The sequence below is a fragment of the Erythrolamprus reginae genome, chromosome 10 (assembly GCF_031021105.1).
Source record: "Erythrolamprus reginae isolate rEryReg1 chromosome 10, rEryReg1.hap1, whole genome shotgun sequence".
Taxonomy (NCBI): domain Eukaryota; kingdom Metazoa; phylum Chordata; class Lepidosauria; order Squamata; family Dipsadidae; genus Erythrolamprus; species Erythrolamprus reginae.
The window spans coordinates 43,294,270-43,317,035 of NC_091959.1; the positions used below are offsets into that span (position 1 = coordinate 43,294,270).

Consider the following 22,766-nt stretch of genomic DNA (forward strand, 5'->3'; position numbering starts at 1 on the left):
AAGAAGAAATATGAGAGATAATCTCTGCAGTTGGAATAATACCTTAGTTGAAATACTTGGCTTTGAAGCATACTTTTGTGGTACTTCCTGTTCTCCATCCAAGAGGGGAGAGAGAGAGAGAACCAGAAAACCTCTGAAGGAGATCCAAACACATCCCAAACTTTGCATAACTAGCTTCGAAAGAGAAACTTAGCATTGGTTAGAGTGCTATTTCTGCTGATCCCTGGCTGCCAGCAGTTTTGCAGATCGAATCTCAGTAGGCTTAAAGGTGACTCAGCCTTCCATCCTTTCAAGGTCAGTAAAATGAGGACCCAGATTCTTGCGGGCAATATGCTTATTCTCTGTAAGCAGCTTAGAGAAGGCTGTAAAGCACTACGCAGCGGTATATAAGTCTAAATGCTAATGCTATTGCTAAGATAATACACAGAGAGCATCTGCACCAAAGACAAATTCCTCGTGTGTCCAATCACACTTGGCCAATAAAGAATTCTATTCTATTCAGATTGCGAGACGGTTAAATAACCAAGAGGAATCAGAATTTTATGTGATCTGGAATAAAGTGTATATATGGATAAATAAGAAGAAGAATTAAAAGTAAAACTTATGTGAGAACTGTAGAAGTATTGCTATGATTTTTTTAAAAAAACAAATTGTTTTATCTTGTTTATATATGAAGGGTTTTTTTATATAAGGTTAAATAAAATTTCTTCTTTTCATTTAAATTAATATGTTGATTTAAGGTATTAATACTGTATTCTTTTTTCTGTATGGAATTTTGACTTCTATGACAAGAGGGGGAATTGCAACCCCAATTTTATGTTAAATGTGTGTTTGTACGTATGTTAATTTTTATGAAAAATTAATAAAGTTTACTATAAAAAAAGAATTATATTACTGTAAGTACAATGATCGTTCATTCTTTTTTTTGTTGTTGTTGTTGATGTTTCTTTTTTTTAATAAATTTCTTTATTGAGTTTTCACATATAGTTCAAATCACACATTACTCTGTTTTACAGATTATAAACCATCTCTTAAAATTCTTATAATAAATTTTTACCTGTTACATTCCATTATATCCATTATATTTCATACTTTATTATAAAAAGTCAGTCCTTTATTTCAGAAAGCTGTCATTTAGGCAGATTTATTTTTTTTCGAAAGCACACTTTTGTCCTTTACAGATAATAATTTAGAGGTCTTGTATTTTGGTCATTTCACTTTTACCAACTAGCTGTCAAGCCTGAATCTGATTTGTGATGGGTAGATTAATTGGAACCTGGCGTTAGTCCTAACTTCTATTCAGGGGTGGAATTCAAATGTTTTAGCAAGGTGTTCACTGCCCAGTTGCTAGTTGGGTGTGACCGTGGTGGGTGTGGCCTAGTCGACCTCCGAAACCAGTGATGGTGAACTTATGGCACGGGTGCCACAGGTGGTATGCGGAGCCATATCTGCTGGAACGCGAACCGTTCCTCTAGCTCAGCTCCAACGTGCATGCGTGTGCCGGCCAGCTGATTTTTGGCTTGCACAGAGGCTCAGGGAGGGCGTTTTTGGCTTCCAGAGAGCCTCCAAGGGGATGGGGTGTTGTGGTTAGCTCTGGCCCAGCTCCTGCCCCAAGGACTGTGGATGTGGGGGAGACATCCACATGCTGCAGGCCTGTTTTGCCCCCGATGGAATCTGCTGATGAAGGCTCCTCTGACCAAGAAGACATGAGTGACAGGGAGGAGGAGAGTGTGGCAGACAGCTCAGAAGAAAATCAATTCTCTAGCTCCTCCTTGGATTCAGAACAAGAGTTAATGATACAGCCACGCATGCGGAGAGCGATGCATAGGCAACAACAACTGAGAGATTATTATCAAAGAAAATGAGGCCACCTGTGGTTGGGTGGGGCTGTGGTCATTAGTGAGGCTGCTATAAATAGCAGCCTGTGGGTTTGGCCATTGTGGAGGATTGTCTGATCATTGTGTTTCGTGTCTACTTTGCTGACTTTGACCTTTTGTGTGCTGATTTTTCCCCGCTTTGAAACTAAACCAGAGCAAAGTGTGTTTCACTTTGTGAAAGAAGAAGGACTGTGAATTGCCTCACAGCTGCAAGCTAAGTATCACAGAACTGATAAGGGACTTGTACAAATTACCAGTTTGTTTGGAGACGAGTGCTCTTTGCAATACCAAAAGAGGGCTTGGTTTAAGTGAATTTTCATTATAAAGAACATTGTTTTGAATTTTCAAACGTGTGTGTGTCTGAAATTTGTGCCTGTGAATTTTTGGGTGGAGTCTACCAGAGAGCCTGACAGAACATGGGGGAGGGCGTTTTTACCCTCCAGGAAAGCCTTTGGAGCCTGGGGAGGGTGAAACACAAGCCTACTGGGCCCACCAGAAGTTGGGAAACAGGCCCTTTCCAACCTTCAGAGGGGCTATGGGGGGGAGCTGTTTTCACCCTCCCCAGGCACTGAATTATGGGTGTGGACATTCACGTATGTTCGATAGTATGCACGCACACTCTTTCGGTACCAGAGGAAAAAGTCCCTTCCAATTCTTTTAATCTGTATATTTTTTAAAAAGTTTTATTTATTTATTTATTTTATTTTATTTTATTTATTTATTAATTTGTATGCCGCCCCTCTCCGAAGACTTGGGGCGGCTAACAACAATATAAAAAGACAATATAAACAAATCTAATATTAAAACAATCTAAAAAACCCCAATTTAAAGAACCACTCATACATACAAGCAAGCATACCATGTATAAATTCTATAAGCCTAGGGGGAAGGAAAAATTTCAATTCCCCCATGCCTGACGACAGAAGTGAGTTTTAAGGAGCTTGCGAAAGGCAAGGAGGGTGGGGGCAACTCTGATATCTGGGGGGAGCTGGTTCCAGAGGGTCGGGGCTGCCACAGAGAAGGCTCTTCTCCTGGGTCCCGCCAAACGACATTGCTTAGTCGACGGGACCCGGAGAAGGCCAACTCTGTGGGACCTAACCGGTCGCTGGGATTCGTGCGGCAGAAGGCGATCATTCCCTGGTTTGGTCTATCGGGGGGGGGGGATGTGACACAACAAGCAATATAGATTCCCTGGGTTCAGTTGGTTGTGTGAATGCAATCATTAAGAGAGACTGGGAAAAAGACATATAGGATAATTTGGACCGGGACTCATTGCTCACAGTCACTCATGCCCTCATCACCTCGAGGCTCGACTACTGTAATGCTCTCTACATGGGGCTACCTTTGAAAAGTGTTTGGAAACTTCAGATCGTGCAGAATGCAGCTGCGAGAGCGGTCATGGGCTTTCCCAAAAATGCCCATGTTACACCAACACTCCGCAGTCTGCATTGGTTGCCGATCAATTTTCGGTCACAATTCAAAGTGTTGGTTATGACCTATAAAGCCTTTCATGGCATCGGACCAGAATATCTCCGAGACCGCCTTCTGCTGCACGAATCCCAGCGACCGATTAGGTCCCACAGAGTCGGCCTTCTCCGTGTCCCGTCAACTAAACAATGTCTGTTGGCGGGCCCCAGGGGAAGAGCCTTCTCTGTGGCGGCCCCGACTCTCTGGAACCAGCTCCCCCCAGAGATTAGAACTGCCCCTACCCTCCTTGCCTTTCGTAAACTCCTCAAAACCCACCTTTGTCGTCAGGCATGGGGGAATTGAGATATCTCCCCGGGGCCTATATAATTTATGTATGGTATGTTTGTAGGTATGTCTGCTTAAAAATGGGGTTTTCTTAACTACTTTAAATTTTAAATTGTAAATTATTAGATTTGTTATGAATTGTTTTATTATGTTGTGAGCCGCCCCGAGTCTACGGAAAGGGGCGGCATACAAATCTAATAAATAAATAAATAAATAAATAATTGATTTGCATTGCTTTGGATTTTGTTTCAAATTACTGTTTCAGAGTATAGAGGAGCAAGAATGCAGCACCTGCTGGTGACTCATTAAAGCAGCTGCTTTTCAGAACTTCGCCATGCCTAGAAACAGATGCTGCTGCTTTAATGAGTTGTAACAGATGCTCCATTCGTACTCCCAAACACTGCGAAACCATTTTTTTTGTCAGACTGGAATCCAAAGCCCTGCACAGCTTGGGTAATTTTATTGATTCTGACTATGCCACTATGATGCCAATTTAGCATTTGTGTGTGTTTTAATAATGCTCCAAACTGCTTACTACACTTAGATTGGACTTCTGTGAAGTTAATCGATATTATTGTCCCCATGTGGTTCTTTGTATCAAAAAAATAAGAAATAAGATTTGAAGCAGCCATTTCCTGGTTTATTGTTCTGTTCCTTGGCCATTCTGAATTTAAAAATCCAATAAATAAACCTTTTTTTTGTTTGTTTGATTAAAGTGGCTTTGATACAATCACTCCGGCATGAGGAAAAAAATTTCTTAAAAAAAAATAAATTACTTCGACCTGTGATATTCTTAAAAGTAGACAATGAGCCCCCTGGGAAAAACGCAAGTCTTTGTTGCCTGCGTTGTAGAATTTAGTTTTGCTTGGCGAGTGCGTTTGTGTGCATATGTGTGGGTCTCAGTAGACAAGCACAATACTCATATAATGAAAGAGAAACGGCTCCTTTTTGTGCGAATCATTTGATGTGTTCTTGTAAACGCAGGGGAATAAATCCGGTCGTGGAAAAGTCACTTTAACTGCTGTTCTGTTCGAAAAAAGTTCCTAATGTTATGTTCCCGGGTCACCCTGACCCGGACCGAAAACTCTTCATTTGCAGTGCTTATGTTTGGTCTTTTTGAAAGCTTTTTTCACCTGGAAACATGTTTGAACATTTCTGCACACAATGGAATGAAAATTGAACTGAAAAAATTAATCCTTATTGGTTTATTTTGCACATAAATGTGCCTCCCCCCCCCGTTTTTGTGAAAGTTTTTTCAATTTATGGATAGTTTTGCTTGCAAAATCCATTCTATTTTACTAAAGTTGGTGTGGGATTGGTAGCTTGAACATTTCTGCACACAATGATATGAAAATTGAACTGAGAAAATTAATCCTTATTGGTTTATTTTGCTCATAAATGGGCCCCCATGCTTATACTCAAATAGGCTTATACTCGAGTAGGCTTATACTCGAGTATAAAATGATATGGTCTTATATTCAAAAATAAACCAATAAGAATCATTTTTTTTCAGTTCATTTCTATTTTTCTTATGTTTAGGATTGTTCAATTTAGTATATCAAAACTTTTGAGTTTATTGATAATTTTGCCTGCAAAATGCATTCTATTTTACTATTCTATTTTGGTGTGGGATTGGTAGCTTGAACCTTTCTGAACATAATGATATGAAAATTAAACTGAAAAAATGATCCTTATTGGTTTATTTTGCTCATAAATGGGCCCCCATGCTTATACTCAAATAGGCTTATACTCGAGTAGGCTTATACTCGAGTATAAAACAATAAACCAATAAGAGTCATTTTTTTCAGTTCATTTATATTTTTCTTATGTTCAGGATTGTTCAATTTAGTATATCAAACCTTTTGGGGGAAAATTCCTTAGGGATTTGTAGCCTTAAAAAATATAAATTGACACGAAATTCAAAAAGGATGGGGGGAGGGGCTTTTTGATCAAAATAAAAATATAAGTCTCAATTTTTCCAGTTCAATTTTCATATCATTATGTTCATAAATGTTTAAACTAGTTTTCCAGTGGAAAAAGTTTTCAAAAAGACCAAATTCAAGTACCTAAAAAAAATCATTTTGATCCGGGTCTATATGACCCGAACAGAGTAAATGTGACTTTTTTTTTGCCAAGAAAAATTTTTTTCCCCCACCCCCACAAATATTTTTTTGATGATCAGCATTGTTAAATTGAGTAAATGAATGCGTAAGATTTTAAAGAATATTTCGGATTTGGAGCATAAAAAAATAAAAAGTGAAAATTGTTGCAAGCAGCCAGGGGGGGGGGGGAGGCCTTATTTCTGATGTTAAAAAAACAGTAAGAATCATTTTTTTCAGTTCCTTTATATTTTTCTTATATTCAGAAATGTTCAAGGTACCATTCCCACACCAACTCCAGTAAAATAGACTGCATTTTGCAAGCAAAACTATCCATAAATTGAAAAAACTTTCACAAAAACGGGGGGGGAGGCACATTTATGGGCAAAATAAACCAATAAGGATTAATTTTTTCAGTTCAATTTTCATTCCATTGTGTGAAGAAATGTTCAGACTACTTTCCAAGTGAAAAAAGCTTTCAAAAAGACCAAACATAAGCACTGCAAATGAAGAGTTTTCGGTCCGGGTCAGGGTGACCCGGGAACATAACATTAGGGAGTTTTTTTTTTCCAGCAAGAAAGAAACCTCCCACCCCCCCAAAAAAATTCTCATAGAGAGAACCCCTGAAATGATGAAAAGTCATGAAATTTCAAGTTTCAGATATGCAGGGAAAATTTTTTACAGGGTCTCAAACCTTGATTTCGGGTCTCACAGACCCGAACAGAACAGCAGGGTTAAGAAGAATTAAATACCGTTGAATGCCGAAGCGAGGGTACCTCTGCTTTTGAAGTCATTGTATGCTCACCAGATATATATATATATATATATATATATATATATATATATATATATATATATATATATATATATATATATATATATTGCAGCTCAGTGAGCGCTCAATATTTTGTGAGCTGTGAAACAAAACTGCAAAATAAAACATGCTTTCTTTCTTCTTTCGATTGTGACTTCGGCCACAGGATTGCAAGATCGTGAACTGGCCATAAAAAGCTAGTTGGATCCTTAACTACCTTTGATGTCAAGCATTCTGGAAGTGATGTACAAATGATTAAACAGTACACTTAAGTCACATTGCTTGTATTTAAAATAATTAGAATGATGGATGTATTATCCATTAGGAATAAAAGCAATGATCCCCAACTGTTAAGAAACTACATTGGTTCCTTATTCTATTCTGTTCTATTCTGTTCTACTCTACTCTACTCTACTCTAGTTTTAGTGTAATCTAGTCAAGAGTCAAGTTCCACTCCATTCTTTTCATTCTATTTCATATTTTGTATTGTGTTGTGTTGTATTGCATTGCATTGCATTGTATTGTTGTCTTGTCTTTTCCAGTCTATTCTATTCAATATTTCCTATAATATTTAATTCCATTCCAGATTTTGTGTTCTATTCTAAATTCTAATTTTTGAAGACTGCCCCACTCTACAATAATCCTGATAATTACCCAGTCTCTGCACTTTTTCTCTTAAGAATCACAGAAAACGTTTGTCCTCCCCTCTTTCCTCTTCTTCCTCTTCCTCCTCCCCCTCCTCCTCTTCTTCTTCTGTTTCTTGTTCTTCTATTTCTTCTTCTTCTTCTTCTTCTTCTTCTTCTTCTTCTTCTTCTTCTTCTATTTATTCTTCTATTTATTCTTCTTCCTCTTCCACCTCCCCCTCCTCCTCCTCCTCTTCTTCTTCTGTTTCTTGTTCTTCTATTTCTTCTTCTTCTTGTATTTCTTCTTGTATTTCTTCTTCTTCCTCTTCCTCCTCCCCTCCTCCTCTTCTTGTTCTTCTGTTTCTTGTTCTTCTATTTCTTCTTCTTCTTCTTCTTCTTCTTCTTCTTCTTCTTCTTCTTCTTCTATTTATTCTTCTATTTATTCTTCTTCCTCTTCCTGCCCTTCTTCTTCTTCTTCTTCCTCCTGAATTCCTTGTCTCCTACTTTCCAGCCTGCCGCCTTAACCACTGTACTGTCTCTCAGTAAAAACAACCACCACCCAAGCCTGGGAGAGTAGCCAAGATGGGGACTTAACTTAAAGATTTTAGAGTTGCAGGAGGGGGTCTTCCCAGAGAGGTAAAAGCTCATTTTTTGTTTTCTTGGACCTCTGAAACCTTGGTGATTTCTCTACCCTGTTTTATTATGTGTTGCTCTCTAGAGCAGAGAATAATTCCTCCACTCCAAGTGATAAATAATTATTATTTTAAGGAGTTTGGTTTCCTGTTTGATTAAAAAAAAAAGATTTGTGTGCTATTACGACATTTCAATTGTCTACCGCTGGGTTGAGTCCCTTCCCTGCATTGTACTGATGTCCCACGCATAACCTTTAGAAAAAAAGGGGTGAACCAGAAATATAAATGTTGAGAAGCCCCTTTATTTACCCAAAATATAGAAGACACTAGTTTAGCCTGCGGATCCAATCTAGAGAAGACTATTTTCGCCTCCTTAGAGCCAAACGGCTGAACTTAGCATGGGAGAGGAAAAATCAGTAGGTACCCACCAATATAAGATTTGTGATATTTATTTTATTTATTTATTTTATTTATTGGATTTGTATGCCGCCCCTCTCCGCAGAATAGAGGTAGAAATTAGAAAAGGGGGGAATTGTATTATGCAAACTTCTATATAATACGTTAAAATCAGTATGTAGATGAAATATGATTGTATTATGTACAATGTTACTACAATGACGTGAGTATGATTATTGTAATTAAAACTAACACAATTGTTAGTCTCACATCACTATTATTTCGTATCAAAATTAATGATACCCTGATGCCACATTGTTCATGTACTTAATATTTATAGATATTTAAAAATGAAAAACTTATTCAAACAAGAAGGAATTTCAAAAAAAAAAAAAGATAGAATTGGAGGGACAGAGAAACTCTTTTTTTCCCATTTTTTTTAATATAAAGAAACATAGCATAGGGAACGACATTCACTGGCTGGGGAATTCTGGGAGTTGAAGTCCAAATATCTTCAAGTTGCCAAGGTTGGGAAACACTGATCTAAAGGATAGAGAAACTCTTGCCGTCTCTGGCTTCACTTTATTATTCATTTATTTATTTTTAATTTATTTATTTTGTCCAATACACAATGAGGGTTTTAGTGGGTATATATCTATATATACATAATAAAATACATGATGAAGGTTATAGAGGAGATACTCATAGTAAAATGTATCTAAGAAATAATAGAAAAGAAGATATAGTAATAGAACCTATCAATGAAAGAATAGAAGAAGAAATATAGGAATAGAAGAAAGGTATAGGAGATATAGGAGAGCAATAGGACAGGGGACGGAAGGCACTCTAGTGCACTTGTACTCGCCCCTTACTGACCTCTTAGGAATCTGGATAGGTCAACCGTAGATAATCTAAGGGTAAAGTGTTGGGGGTTTGGGGATGACACTATGGAGTCCGGTAATGAGTTCCACACTTCGACAACTCGGTTACTGAAGTCATATTTTTTACAGTCAAGTTTGGAGCGGTTAATATTAAGTTTAAATCTGTTGTGTGCTCTTGTGTTGTTGTGGTTGAAGCTGAAGTAGTCGCCGACAGGCAGGACGTTGCAGCATATGATCTTGTGGGCAATACTTAGATCTTGTTTAAGGCGTCTTAGTTCTAAACTTTCTAGGCCCAGGATTGAAAGTCTAGTCTCGTAGGGTATTCTATTTCGAGTGGAGTATTCTATTCTATTTCAGCACCTGAGGGGAAAAAAGGTTGGCCATCACTGTCCTATCACAAACCCATCGTCCTTCCTATTCTGATTTATTTAAAAAATACTTTTTTGGTTATATGTTTTAATGATCTAGGAAGCTGGCTGCTGCCAAACTTAGCCGTAGCTCTTCAGTTGCATTTATTTGCAGGAATGCCACAAGATCCAATTAGAGTAACACAAGGGCTCGCTAGGTTTTACCGAGTAGACACGTTCCCATTGCTGGGTTTATTTATTTATTATTTTGTAGCTGCGTGAGATCAGAGTCTCTGGTTTCTCCTTGGCAAGCTGGACAAAAACTAATTAAATAGCTCCACAAGAATCAGGAACGGTCAGGAATCAAACGGCATTTTTTTAAAATCAGAAATGTATTGTGTAGAAAAAAGTTTGAGACTCCGTTGCAGAAGAATTTCGACAATCGCCGAATATCCCAGTGTGACTTCAGTTTATAACTATCCATCTTCTGGTTTCTTTCCTTTTTCTCCCTTTTCGCTCTCCACAAAGGCCCAGGAAAAATTCTATTTTGGGCAGAAGGTAGAGTTTCCGTTCGTTCTTGGACTGATTGTAACTTTCGATTGTGTGAGAACTTGTGTTGAAACAAGCTTACTTTTGTAGCAAGCAGCTAGCCATTGATTGTGATCCCCTTATATAGAGCGCTGGTGAGACCACATTTGGAGTACTGTGTTCAGTTTTGGAGACCTCAGCTACAAAAAGATATTGACAAAATTGAACGGGTCCAAAGACGGGCTACAAGAATGGTGGAAGGTCTTAAGCATAAAACATATCAGGAAAGACTTAATGAACTCAATCTGTATAGTCTGGAGGACAGAAGGAAAAGGGGGGACATGATCGAAACATTTAAATATATTAAAGGGTTAAATAAGGTCCAGGAGGGAAGTGTTTTTAATATGAAAGTGAACACAAGAAGAAGGGGACACAATCTGAAGTTAGTTGGGGGAAAGATCAAAGGCAACATGAGAAAATATTATTTTACTGAAAGAGTAGTAGATCCTTGGAACAAACTTCCAGCAGACGTGGTTGGTAAATCCACAGTCACTGAATTTAAACATGCCTGGGATAAACATATAACCATTGTAAGATAAAATACAGGAAATAGTATAAGGGCAGACTAGATGGACCATGAGGTCTTTTTCTGCCGTCAGTCTTCTATGTTTCTATGTTTCTATGACTCTCCTTGCTCCAGGACTCACGAATGCATGGTTAAACCTCAAAACCTGATATTTGAGCCCGGTTATTTATTTATACTCTCATGACTTAATGGGTGTTGTTGTGTGCTTTCCCCTTCATCAGTTGCTGCGAAATGGACCGGAGGTCGCCAAGGACATTGCCAATGGAGAACGTGAATGACCAGTTTGGGGGATCTGAAACACGCCCCATGCCAATCAATACGTCTTCAGGCAAGGAACACGTAAGTGGCAGGTCACAAGGTGACTCTTTGGCAATGATGCCCAGGTGGGATGGTACAATGCTCCGGTTTTCTGGGAAATCAAGCTGGCAAGTAAATTGTCGCTTCTGAATCCTCAAAAAAACCACCAAAAACACCTCAGTGTATGGAGGCGTCTGTAATATGGTAAATGGTTTAGCTTTACTAGATAAATGGTCAAAGCAATGGAAACTGCAGTTTAATGTTTCCAAATGTAAAATAATGCACTTGGGGAAAAGGAATCCTCAATCTGAGTATTGTATTGGCAGTTCTGTGTTAGCAAATACTTCAAAAGAAAAGGATTTAGGGGTAGTGATTTCTGACAGTCTCAAAATGGGTGAACAGTGCAGTCAGGCGGTAGGGAAAGCAAGTAGGATGCTTGGCTGCATAGTTAGAGGTATAACAAGCAGGAAGAGGGAGATTACGATCCCGCTATATAGAGTGCTGGTGAGACCCCATTTGGAATACTGTGTTCAGTTCTGGAGACCTCACCTACAAAAAGATATTGACAAAATTGAACGGGTCCAAAGACGGGCTACAAGAATAGTGGAAGGTCTTAAGCATAAAACGTATCAGGAAAGACTGAATGAACTCAGTCTGTATAGTCTGGAGGACAGAAGGAAAGGGGGGGACATGATCGAAACATTTAAATATGTTAAAGGGTTAAATAAGGTTCAGGAGGGAAGTGTTTTTAATAGGAAAGTGAACACAAGAACAAGGGGACACAATCTGAAGTTAGTTGGGGGGAAGATCAAAAGCAACATGAGAAAATATTATTTTACTGAAAGAGTAGTAGATCCTTGGAACAAACTTCCAGCAGACGTGGTAGATAAATCCACAGTAACTGAATTTAAACATGCCTGGGATAAACATATATCCACCCTAAGATAAAATACAGAAAATAGTATAAGGGCAGACTAGATGGACCATGAGGTCTTTTTCTGCCGTCAGACTTCTATGTTTCTAAGTCCTTCGAGATTGGGTGGCATAGAAGTTGAATAAAATAAATAAATAAATAAAATATCTATCTAATTAAATGAAATTCAATGGTGAAAAAAGTCAGGTTCTACATTTAGGCAAGAAAAACAAAACGCACAAGTAGAGCATGCGGTACATTGCTCAACAGTAGTAACTGTGAGAGGGATCTTGGAGTCCTGGTGGACAACCATTTAAATAGGAGCCAGTCGTGTGCAGCAGCTGCCAAAAAAGCCAACACAGTTCTAGGCTGCATTAACAGAGGGATAGAATCAAGATCATGTGAAGTGTTAATACCACTTTATAAGGCCTTGGTAAGGCACATTTGGAATACTGCATCCAGTTTTGGTCTCCAGGATGCAAAACGCATGTTGTGACTCTAGAAAAAGTGCAAAAGTTGATTAGGGGACTGGAGGCTAAAACGTATGAAAAACGGTGCAGGAACTGGGCATGGCTAGTTTAATGAAAAGAAGGACCAGAGGAGACATGATAGCAGTCTTCCAGTATCTCAGGGGTTGCCACAAAGAAGAAGGAGTCAACCTATTCTCCAAAGCACCTGAGGGTAGAACAAGAAGCAATGGATGGAAACTAAACAAGGAGAGAAGTAACTTAGAACTAAGGAGAAATTTCCTGACAGTCAGAATGGCTGATCAGTGGAACAGCTTGCCTCCTGAAGTTGCGAATGCCCCAACATTGGAAGTTCTTAAGCAGATATTGGATAACCATCTGTCTGAAATAGTGTAGGGCATCCTGCCTAAGCAGGGGGTTGGACTAGAAGACCTCCAAGGTCCCTTCCAACCTTCTTGTTCTTTGCTCTATATTCTTAGACTAGTTTTCTGCCCTGCTTCTTGCCAGCTATGTTGTCCCGTTGCCCATGTTGGCTAAAGAGGTTGGGTATAAACTGATACAACTATACAGTAACACCCCCAGTGGAAAAAAACTTTGGGAGACATATTAAGTATGTGTAGCCTGAATATTTACAATTATATTAATCCATATTAATTTATATACTTTTATATTAATTAATTAATTAATTAATTATATTAATTAAAATTTATATTAATTGTATCCTCATGATTTATATGGTTTTATTTAGTTTCCTGTTATGATTTTATGTTGATTGCTTATTTAGTACCCTATGACTATCACTGAGTGTATTTTATCATTCACGATGAATGTATTATGATGACTATGATCATGAATGTATTGCTTTTATCTTTATGTAAACTGAGAGCTTATAAACCGGAGACAAATTCTTTGTGTATCCAATCACTTGGCCAATAAAGAATTCTGTTCTGTTCTGTTCTATTCTATTCTATTCTACTCTACTCTACTCTACTCTACTCTACCCTACCCTACCCTACTCCACTCTATTCTACTCTACATTTTATTCTTTTCTATCCTACTCTACTCTACACTACTCCACCTTCTTAAACACCTCTTAATTGTTTCTTTCAAACTCTTAATTTCCAAGCATTCCTTGGGACTGAGTGAATTCACCTATAATTACCGGTAATCCCTTTTTCTCCACACCAAAGACATTATTCCCATTATACGGTTGGTCTATATACCAACTGAATAATTGGTTCCCAATTTTTGTTTCGTCCACTTCCAGCTTCCAAGGTGACCCATTTGTACATGCCCAAATCTATTGGCCAAAGAACAAACTTCCCACACACAATAGACTAGAACATTTCTTGAAGAAGAAGAAGAAAAAAGTGATACAAACCATTAAAAAATCAGAAAAGCTTTTAATTGCCTCACCTTGAAATTACTTCCTTTTAACTCTGTATGAATGGCCTTAAAGGTTAAACCTCTTGCTGTTCTCGAAAACAAAGGGAGACAAACAAACAAACCACTTATGATTTTGATAATGAGCTTTAGAACTAAAGAGCAGTTTGAAATTTGCACATTCTTTAGACCGGATATCAGGAATTTTTTAAAAAAAAATCAGGCTAAATCTTGTTCCTTCTGTATGGACCCTCAACGCCTCCTAATCACAGCATTGTTTGTTAATGTGTGTTTTTAAAAGGGGGGAGAAAATATTTAACCTCTCGCTTCTCCTAACTGTATTAACACTGCGAGAATGCAGCTGCGAGAGCAATCATGGGCTTCCCTAAATATGCCCATGTCACACCAACACTCCGCAGTCTGCATTGGTTGCCGATCAGTTTCCGGTCACAATTCAAAGTGTTGGTTATGACCTATAAAGCCCTTCATGGCACCGGGCCAGGTTATCTCCGAGACCGCCTTCTGCCGCACGAATCCCAGTGACCAATTAGGTCCTACAGAGTGGGCCTTCTCCGGGTCCCGTCAACTAAACAATGTTGTTTGGCGGGACCCAGGGGAAGAGCCTTCTCTGTGGTGGCCCCGGCCCTCTGGAATCAACTCCCCCCAGAGATTAGAATAGCCCCCACCCTTTTGCCTTTCGTAAGCTTCTTAAAACCCACCTCTGTCGTCAGGCATGGGGCAAGTGAGATATTCTTTCCCCCTAGGCTTCTACAATTTATGTATGGTATGTTTGTATGTATGATTGGTTTTAAAATAAGGGTTTTTAGCTGCTTTAGTATTGGATTGTCGCATGTTGTTTTTACCACTGTTGTTAGCTGCCCCGAGTCTACGGAGAGGGGCGGCATACAAATCCAATAAATAAATAAATGAATGAATGAATGAATGAATAAATAAATAAACAAACAAACACACAAACAAACACTGCACCAAAGTTTGCTTCTTCACCCAGCTTTTCAAAAGGATTCTTCCCTTTGGCTTCAAGTTTTCCAGCTTATTCACAAACACGAGAAATTCTTCTGAAAGTGAGTTAGCTGAGTTAGGAGAGAGAAACAACACAATGCTCTCAATAACCATGGGTTGCATCACCCCGAAACAGATCCTGCATTAATAGATTGAAACATTGTTCAATGTACTGTATTTTTCAGAGCATAAGACGCACCTTAGTTTTGGGGAGGAAAATTGGGAAAAAATAATCTGTCTACCAGATAATCATCAGACTAGTCTTTAGTCTGGTCAACTTCAGCACATTGGTTTGTTGGGGGGGGGGGTTCCCCTGTTTAGGGATAAAAAATAGTTTCTAAAACATTTCACTTCTCTCTCTCTCTTCCGAGAGAAATAATGAGAAAAATCAGGCAAAGTGAAGATCCTTTGCTAGTAAAGCATGGAAGATTGCTTCACTGTTAGCACCTCATTAGGGCTGAAAAAGGCTCAGCTGATTGTTAGAAGGAGTAGCAATGAAAGAAGCAAGCAAAGGGAAGATTGCTTATCTAACAAAGCACAGAAGATCCCGCTAATACCTCATTAGGGCAGGAAAAAAGCTTAGTAAAAGCTACGTTCAGAGTATAAGATTCACCCAAATTTCAGCCTCTTTTTTGCGGGGGAAAGATCTGTTTTATACTCCAAAAAATATGATATTTAATAACAACAGAGTTGGAAGGGACCTTGGAGGTCTTCTAGTCCAACCCCCTGCTTAGGCAGGATGTCCTACACTATTTCAGACAGATGGTTATCCAGCATCTTCTTAAAAACGTCCAGTGGAGGCAAGCTGTTCCATGGATTAATTTTTCTGTCAGGAAATTTCTCCCTAGTTCTAACTTGCTTCTCTCCTTGTTTAGTTTCTACCCATTGCTTCTTGTTCTACCCTCAGGTGCTTTGGAGAATAGGTTGACTCCTTCTTCTTTGTGGCAACCCCTGAGATATTGGAACACTGCTATCATGTCTCCACTGGTCTGCTATCACGTCTCCCATATTTGCACAAAAATGAAAAAGAGAAGATGACGATGTGTTTAGAAAAATATTAGAATGTGCAAAAACTAACAATAAGCTAACACTTACAATTAAAGAAAGGAAAGAAACTGAATATTTTTTTGACTTAGGACTTACTTTATCAAAGGCTAGCTCAGTGGTCCCCAAACTACGGCCCGCGGGCCACATGCGGCCCACTGAGGCCATTTATCCGGCCCACCAGTGAGTGACAAGAGCACAGGGAAAAGAGAGAGAGAAAGAAATAAAAGGGAAAGAGAGGGAGGGAAGGAGAAGTGGAGAGGAATGAAGGAGGGAAGGAAAGAAGGAGAAATGGAGGGAGCAAGGAAGGAAGGAAGAAAGAATGAAATGGAGGGACAGAGGAAGGAAGGACTGTTTTGGGGGCTGTAATTTTTTTAAATTTTTCTCTCAACATACATTCAAACAACACAGTGTACCATCTAATTTTCCATGAATAAAATGTGGCATTTTGTTAGTAACTAATAACAATCATCAAAAAGGTTGCAAAAGGTTTTTTTTCTAATTTTGTCATCCAGTTACATTCATTTTCTTTTAATTAAACTCCCTCCTTAATGTTCCTTCAAAAAGTGCAACACCAATTATATTTCTAACTTATTAACCATTATGCCAAAGTGCTTCCTTCTTTCTTTATACATTTTTCATAAGCCAAGAAAACCTTGTACAATATAGCCAATCAGATGTTAACAAAAGAAAATTAAAAACAAAACATAAACATATATGAATTTCAGATCTTCTCCCCCCTCTAAATAGTACATTCCCATTTTGTTTTTTACTTTAAAACAAGGTATGTGCAGTGTGCATAGGGATTTGTTCATAGCTTTTTTTTATAGTCCGGCCCTCCAACAGTCCGAGGGACAGTGAACTGGCCCCCTGTGTAAAAAGTTTGGGGACCCCTGGGCTAGCTGATAAAAACAGGAGCTAGAAACAGGAAAATATATGGAAGGACCAGTGATATAAGGAGGATATGTTAACCTGGTTAAACAAATATGATGATGATTAATATTAATATAATTGGTATTAATGCAGTGAATATTGTTGTAAATCCCTTTGGTTATTATTTCCTAAAATGATTTGTACCCAGACAACACATTGTCCAATTGAAATTGGAATTTCTGCATGTTATAAAATAAAATAAAAATGTATTACCAAAACAAACAAAGAAAGAAATGTAATGGTAAGAATAACCTTGGGAGACAGGATTTAGAGCCACAGAGTAAGCAAGGGTCAGATAGGAGGAGACTGAACTCGCAGAAGGACTAGCAAGCATCTTGGAAGGGACCGTCCCTAGTTTATTTATTTATTTATTTATTTATTACTTAGATTTGTATGCCGCCCCTCTCCGAAGACTTGGACTGTAAAAGCAAAATGGTATGGGTGTGAAATGTACTTTCAGATTTGCAAGATTGTGTTGAATGCAAGCTTACAATAAAAGTAAAGCTATTGTGTTTCTTGCCTGGACTGCCTTCCAAGAGTGACCATGACTGGTGCAAACTTGTCTGAACTGGGAAGTTAAATAGACTTCATCCTGGTTAGAACTGGAACGGGTTTCTAATATTAGGATAGGGAAAAAAAGAGTAGATTTCTTATATCCCAGAAGAAAGCAAGAGTCAACTACTTCTGAACAGTTGCAAAGAAAATTACACGGATTAGTTCCTGAAATCCCCAGCTTGACATGAAGAAAATTTTACCTTTACGGGAAAACAATTGGGGATCATGTGCAATTGTGAAGAATGCACTCTGCCTCTGATTGACAATCCGCCCCCTTGGCAATTCTTTGCTCTCTGCCTTTTTCAGCAATACTTCCACCCACACTTGCAAAGTCTTAATCTTTGTAACCTTGAGGGTGACAGACACTGCAGCCCTGGAGAACAGCTAGTTTAGAAGAGCAAAGAGCATGAGAAGTAATTCTGAATTTCCTTCCATCATCGTATTATAGCTGGGTCTCTCTGTGTGAGAGAAGGCTGGTTTCTAAATATGATGGGAGGGGGATGAGAGATGACAGTGATGGATGGGTGGGTGGGTGGGTGGGTGGGTAGTTGAGTGGGTGAGTGGGTGGATAGATTAAAGAAAGAAAGAAGGAAAGGAGGGAGGAAAGAAAGAAAGAAAGAAAGAAAGGGGTGGGTGGGTGGATAGATGATAGATAGATAGATAGATAGATAGATAGATAGATAGATAGATAGATAGATGATAGATAGATAGATAGATAGATAGATAGATAGGATGGATGGATGGATGGATGGATGGATGGATGGATGGATGGATGGATGGATGGATGATAAATAGATGATAGACAGACAGATAGATAGATAGATAGATAGATAGATAGATAGATAGATAGATAGATAGATAGATAGATGATAGATAGATGATAGATAGATAGATAGATAGATAGATAGATAGATAGATAGATAGATAGATAGATAGATATGACAGATGACAGGCGGATGGATGGATAGATAGAGATATGGATAGATAGATTGATCAATTGATAGATGATAGATGGATGGAGAGAGAGAGAGAGATGATAGATCAATTGAGATAGATGATGGATAGATAGATAGATAGATAGATAGATAGATAGATAGATAGATAGATAGATATGACAGATGACAGGCAGATGGATGGATGGATAGATAGATAGACAGACATATGAATAGATTGATGAATTGATAGATGATAGATGAATGGATGGATGGAGAGAGAGAGAGAGATGATAGATCAATTGAGATAGATGATGGATAGATAGATAGATAGATAGATAGATAGATAGATAGATAGATAGATAGATAGATAGATAGATAGATAGAAGATAGACAGGCATGACAGATAGATGACCACAAGTTACCCAACTCCCAACACAAAAGTGCGTGCACAAACACACACGCACACACACATTAATTTGCAGGAATGTTTTGGAGTTCCATGAAAATCCTTCCAGGATGGTGAGGAACCAGTTGGCCTTTTTATGAAACGAGGGTCTAGTAACTGGTTGGGGCCTCCACCACCCGCTTCCCAATTTGCACACGTACCCTCAGCCTACCAAGGAACCTGCCTATCTGCTCTACCTCCCCAATCCTGATACTGGCCTCTTTCTGAGTAGCTGGGCTGGACCAAATGCTCTCACAGATCATGATTCTCTTTCTACTCTTATTTGCTCAGGTCCCTTCTGGCCAGCAGTCGCCGACCAAAAATGTGGTGAACGGAAGCCCTTCCAAGTGCCCGCGTTTTGCCAAAGTGAAGAACTGGGAAACTGGCTCTATACTCAACGATACTTTGCATTTGAAGTGCTCCATGGTAAGTTAGATGCCTACAAGCATGAGTCTTTCTTTTTTTCCAAATGTTTGGGGTCCATTTCCAAGGAAACTTCCTTGAAACAAGCTTTACTCAAGGGTTGGTTCTACTAGTGGAGTTGAAGACAAGCAGGAAGAGGGAGATTGTGATCCCGCTGTACAGAGCGCTGGTGAGACCCCATTTGGAATAATACTGTGTCCAGTTCTGGAGACCTCACCTCCAAAAAGAGATGGATAAAATTGAACGGGTCCAAAGATGGGCTACAAGAATGGTGGAAGGTCTTAAGCATAAAACGTATCAGGAAAGACTTCATGAACTCAATCTGTAGAGTCCAGAGGACAGAAGGGAAAGGGGGGACGTGATCGAAACATTGAAATATGTTAAAGGGTTAAATAAGGCCCAGGAGGGAAGTGTTTTTAATAGGAAAGTGAACACAAGGGTAAGGGGGCACAATCTGAGGCTAGTTTGGGGAAAGATCAAAAGCAACGTGAGAAAATATTATTCTACTGAAAGAGTAGTAGACGCTTGGAACACACTTCCAGCAGACGTGGTTGGTCAATCCACAGTCACTGAATTTAAACATGCCTGGGATAAACATAGATCCATCCTAAGATAAAATACAGGAAATAGTAGAAGGGCAGACTAGATGGACCAGGAGGTCTTTTTCTGCCGTCAATCTTCTATGTTTCTATGTTTCTAAGACAGCCAGTTCAGGCAATTGACTGATGGTGAATTTGGCAATATCGATAGTGTCCAAGTGGTGCTCCAGTTGTTTTCGGGATGGTGGTGGGTGGACAGTGCGGTCAGGTGGTAGGGAAAGCGAGTAGGATGCTTGGTTGCATAGCTAGAGGTATAACAAGCAGGAAGAGGGAGATTGTGATCCTGCTGTATAGAGCGCTGGTGTGACCCCATTTGGAATATTGTGTCCAGTTCTGGAGACCTCACTTACAAAAAAGAGATGGATAAAATTGAACGGGTCCAAAGACGGGCTACAAAAATGGTGGAAGGTCTTAAGCATAAAACCGGTCAGGAAAGACTTCATTAACTCAGTCTATATAGTCTGGAGGACAGAAGGGAAACAGGGGACATGATCGAAACATTTAAATGTGTTAAAGGGTTAAATAAGCTTCAGGAGGGAAGTGTTTTTAGTAGGAACATGAACACAAGAACAAGGGGGCACAATCTGAGTTTAGTTGGGGGAAAGATCAGAAGCAACGCGAGAAAATATTATTTTACTGAAAGAATAGTAGATGCTTGGAACACACTTCCAGCAAACATGATTGGTCAATCCACAGTCACTGAATTTAAACATGCCTGGGATAAACATAGATCCATCCTAAGATAAAATACAGGAAATAGTAGAAGGGCAGACTAGATGGACCATGAGGTCTTTTCTGCCGTCAGTCTTCTATGTTTCTATGTTTCTAAGACAGCCAGTTCAGGCAACTAGAGTTCATTCTCAAAGATTGTGACTAACCTTACAGAGAAGGTGTGATTGAAGGAGATGGGGGAGGAGGAACTGCAGGTAATCCTTGAGTTACAACCAAGTGGCACAGTAGCTAGATTGCAGTATTGCAGTCAAATTCTGCCCACAGTCTGGAGTTCCAACTATGAAAGGGCTGAAGTTGACTCAGACTTTCATCCTTCCGAAGTCGGTAAAAGAAGGATACAGATTGTGGGAGCAATAGAATGACTTTGTAAACTGCTTAGAGAGGGCTGTAAAGCACTGTGAAGTGGTATATAAATCTAAGTGCCTTTCCTATCACCACTGTCTCAGCCTTCCATCCTTCCGAGGTCAGTAAAATTCATCTATCCATCCATCCATGGGGGCATAGTGGTTAAAATGCGGTATTGCTAGCTTGCACTCTGTCCACTGCCAGGAGTTCAATCCTGACTGGCTCAAAGTTGACTCAGCATTCCATCCTTCCGTGGTCCCCCATGCATGCACACAATCCCCCCCCCCATCTCCTATGAGGCGCACAGGCCTCATAGGAGCCTGGGATGTGAAAAAATGGCCAAACCGGAAGTTGGAAAAATGCACTTCCTGTTTGCCTGTTGTGCTATTTTTTGCACTCTGGAGGGTGAAGGGAAGCTTTCTGGAACCCTGGAGTGCAAAAAAAACCAGCACAACGGGCAAATCAGAAGTGTGTTTTCTGAACCTCTGGTTTGTCCATTGGGCAGGGGAGGGGGTTGGCACTTCGGGGCTGTCCAAGCTGTCAAATAATAGCTACTCTAACATTTAATAATAATAATAATAATAATAATAATTATTATTATTATTATTATTATCATCATCATCATCATCATCATTATTATTATTTATTATATTTGTATGCCGCCCCTCTCCGAAGACTCGGGGCGGCTCACAGCAATAATAAAACAGTGTGACAATGTAAATAAATTTAATATTTAAAAAATTTAGGCACAATGGCCTTTCCAAAGGCCAAAAATCAGCTGGCCAGGGGCTGGGGCGGTCTCACATGCCCTCTGATGTGGCTCTGCATACCACCTGTGCCATGCATGCCATAGGTTCACCAGCATGGGTATAAGGTCTCTTGCTTGAGCAAGGATTGGACTAGAAGACCTCTATTATTATTATTATTATTATTATTATTATTATTATTATTATTTATTAGATTTGTATGCCGCCCCTCTCCGAAGACTCGGGGCGGCTCACAAGAGCAATAAAAACAATATAACAGTGGAACAAATCTAATATTAAAAACATATAAAACCCTATCATTGCTTAAAAACCAAACAGCAACATTCATACCAAACATAAAATAAAGTATAAAAAATAGCCTGGGGGAAAAGTGTCCCAACTCCCCCATGCCTGGCAGTATAAGTGAGTCTTAAGTAGTTTACGACAGACAGGAAGGGTGGGGGCAGTTCTAATCTCTGGGGGGAGTTGGTTCCAGAGGGCTGGGGCCGCCACAGAGAAGGCTCTTCCCCTGGGGCCCGCAAAAACGACATTGTTTAGCCGACGGGACCTGGAGAAGGCCAACTCTGTGGGATTCGTGTGGTAGCAGGCGGTTCTGGAGGTACTCTGGTCCAATGCCATGTAGGGCTCTAATTACAACTCTAATTATTAGAAGACCTGTGGTGGAGCTGCGACTGTCAATAAATGCACATTCCTCCTTGGACTTCTTCCATTCCTTCTTTGACTTCTTTGATCGTTCGTTCCGTGCGTTTCATTTCCTCCCTTCTGCATTCACGCCTTCTTCATCAAGTGTATAAACATTTCATTCTGGAATTGCCGAGTGACTCACTGGCACCTCGCTTCAGTTCTTCACTCCCTTACCTCCTGTTGTCGTATTCCTTCTCCTGCGCATAGATAAACTCTCTGCAGAGTGGCAATTCAATGTGAGCATTCTATACCCCGCCATTCATATCGAGGTTCTTTCTGATAGTGCCACGTGAAAGAATGTCACCCACAAAGAAACTTGATGCTTGGTGATACGTGGCTGTTTGCAGACAAATGCTCCTTTGCCGTTCAATCAATGCGCCTGAGCGCACGTGTGCGATAGATTAGCAAAACAACCGGGAGCGGGGCGGAGGAAAAACACGAATAAATGAGAGAACGTCGACCTAGGGTGGATGCGATCGTCAAAGCATTATAATTTTTTGCATCTAATGTTTTTTAAGATGCAAATAAGAAGGTCGCAAAGGACCGTATCGTTTAAAAACATCCATCTAGGTTGCAGCAGCTGCAAAGCGCGCAAATTCCACCCCAGAGTGGATCATTAAGAAAGAAAGAGATACAAAGCCACCCATTGCTTTCATACAAATGTATAGCAGGGAATGCTTTTTAGAATC

At 39.5% G+C, this 22,766-nt stretch overlaps 1 protein-coding gene across 2 annotated transcripts in view; it reads left to right on the forward strand.

Annotated features, from left to right (window-relative positions):
* The window catches only part of NOS1 (nitric oxide synthase 1), a 113,137-nt gene that overhangs the window by 23,841 nt on the left and 66,530 nt on the right, over positions 1-22,766 (forward strand). For both annotated transcript variants that reach the window (XM_070763077.1, XM_070763076.1), the window contains exons 2-3: positions 10,757-10,874; positions 18,819-18,953. In XM_070763077.1, the coding sequence (XP_070619178.1) occupies positions 10,757-10,874; positions 18,819-18,953 (253 nt within the window). The remainder of the gene's footprint in view (positions 1-10,756; positions 10,875-18,818; positions 18,954-22,766) is intronic.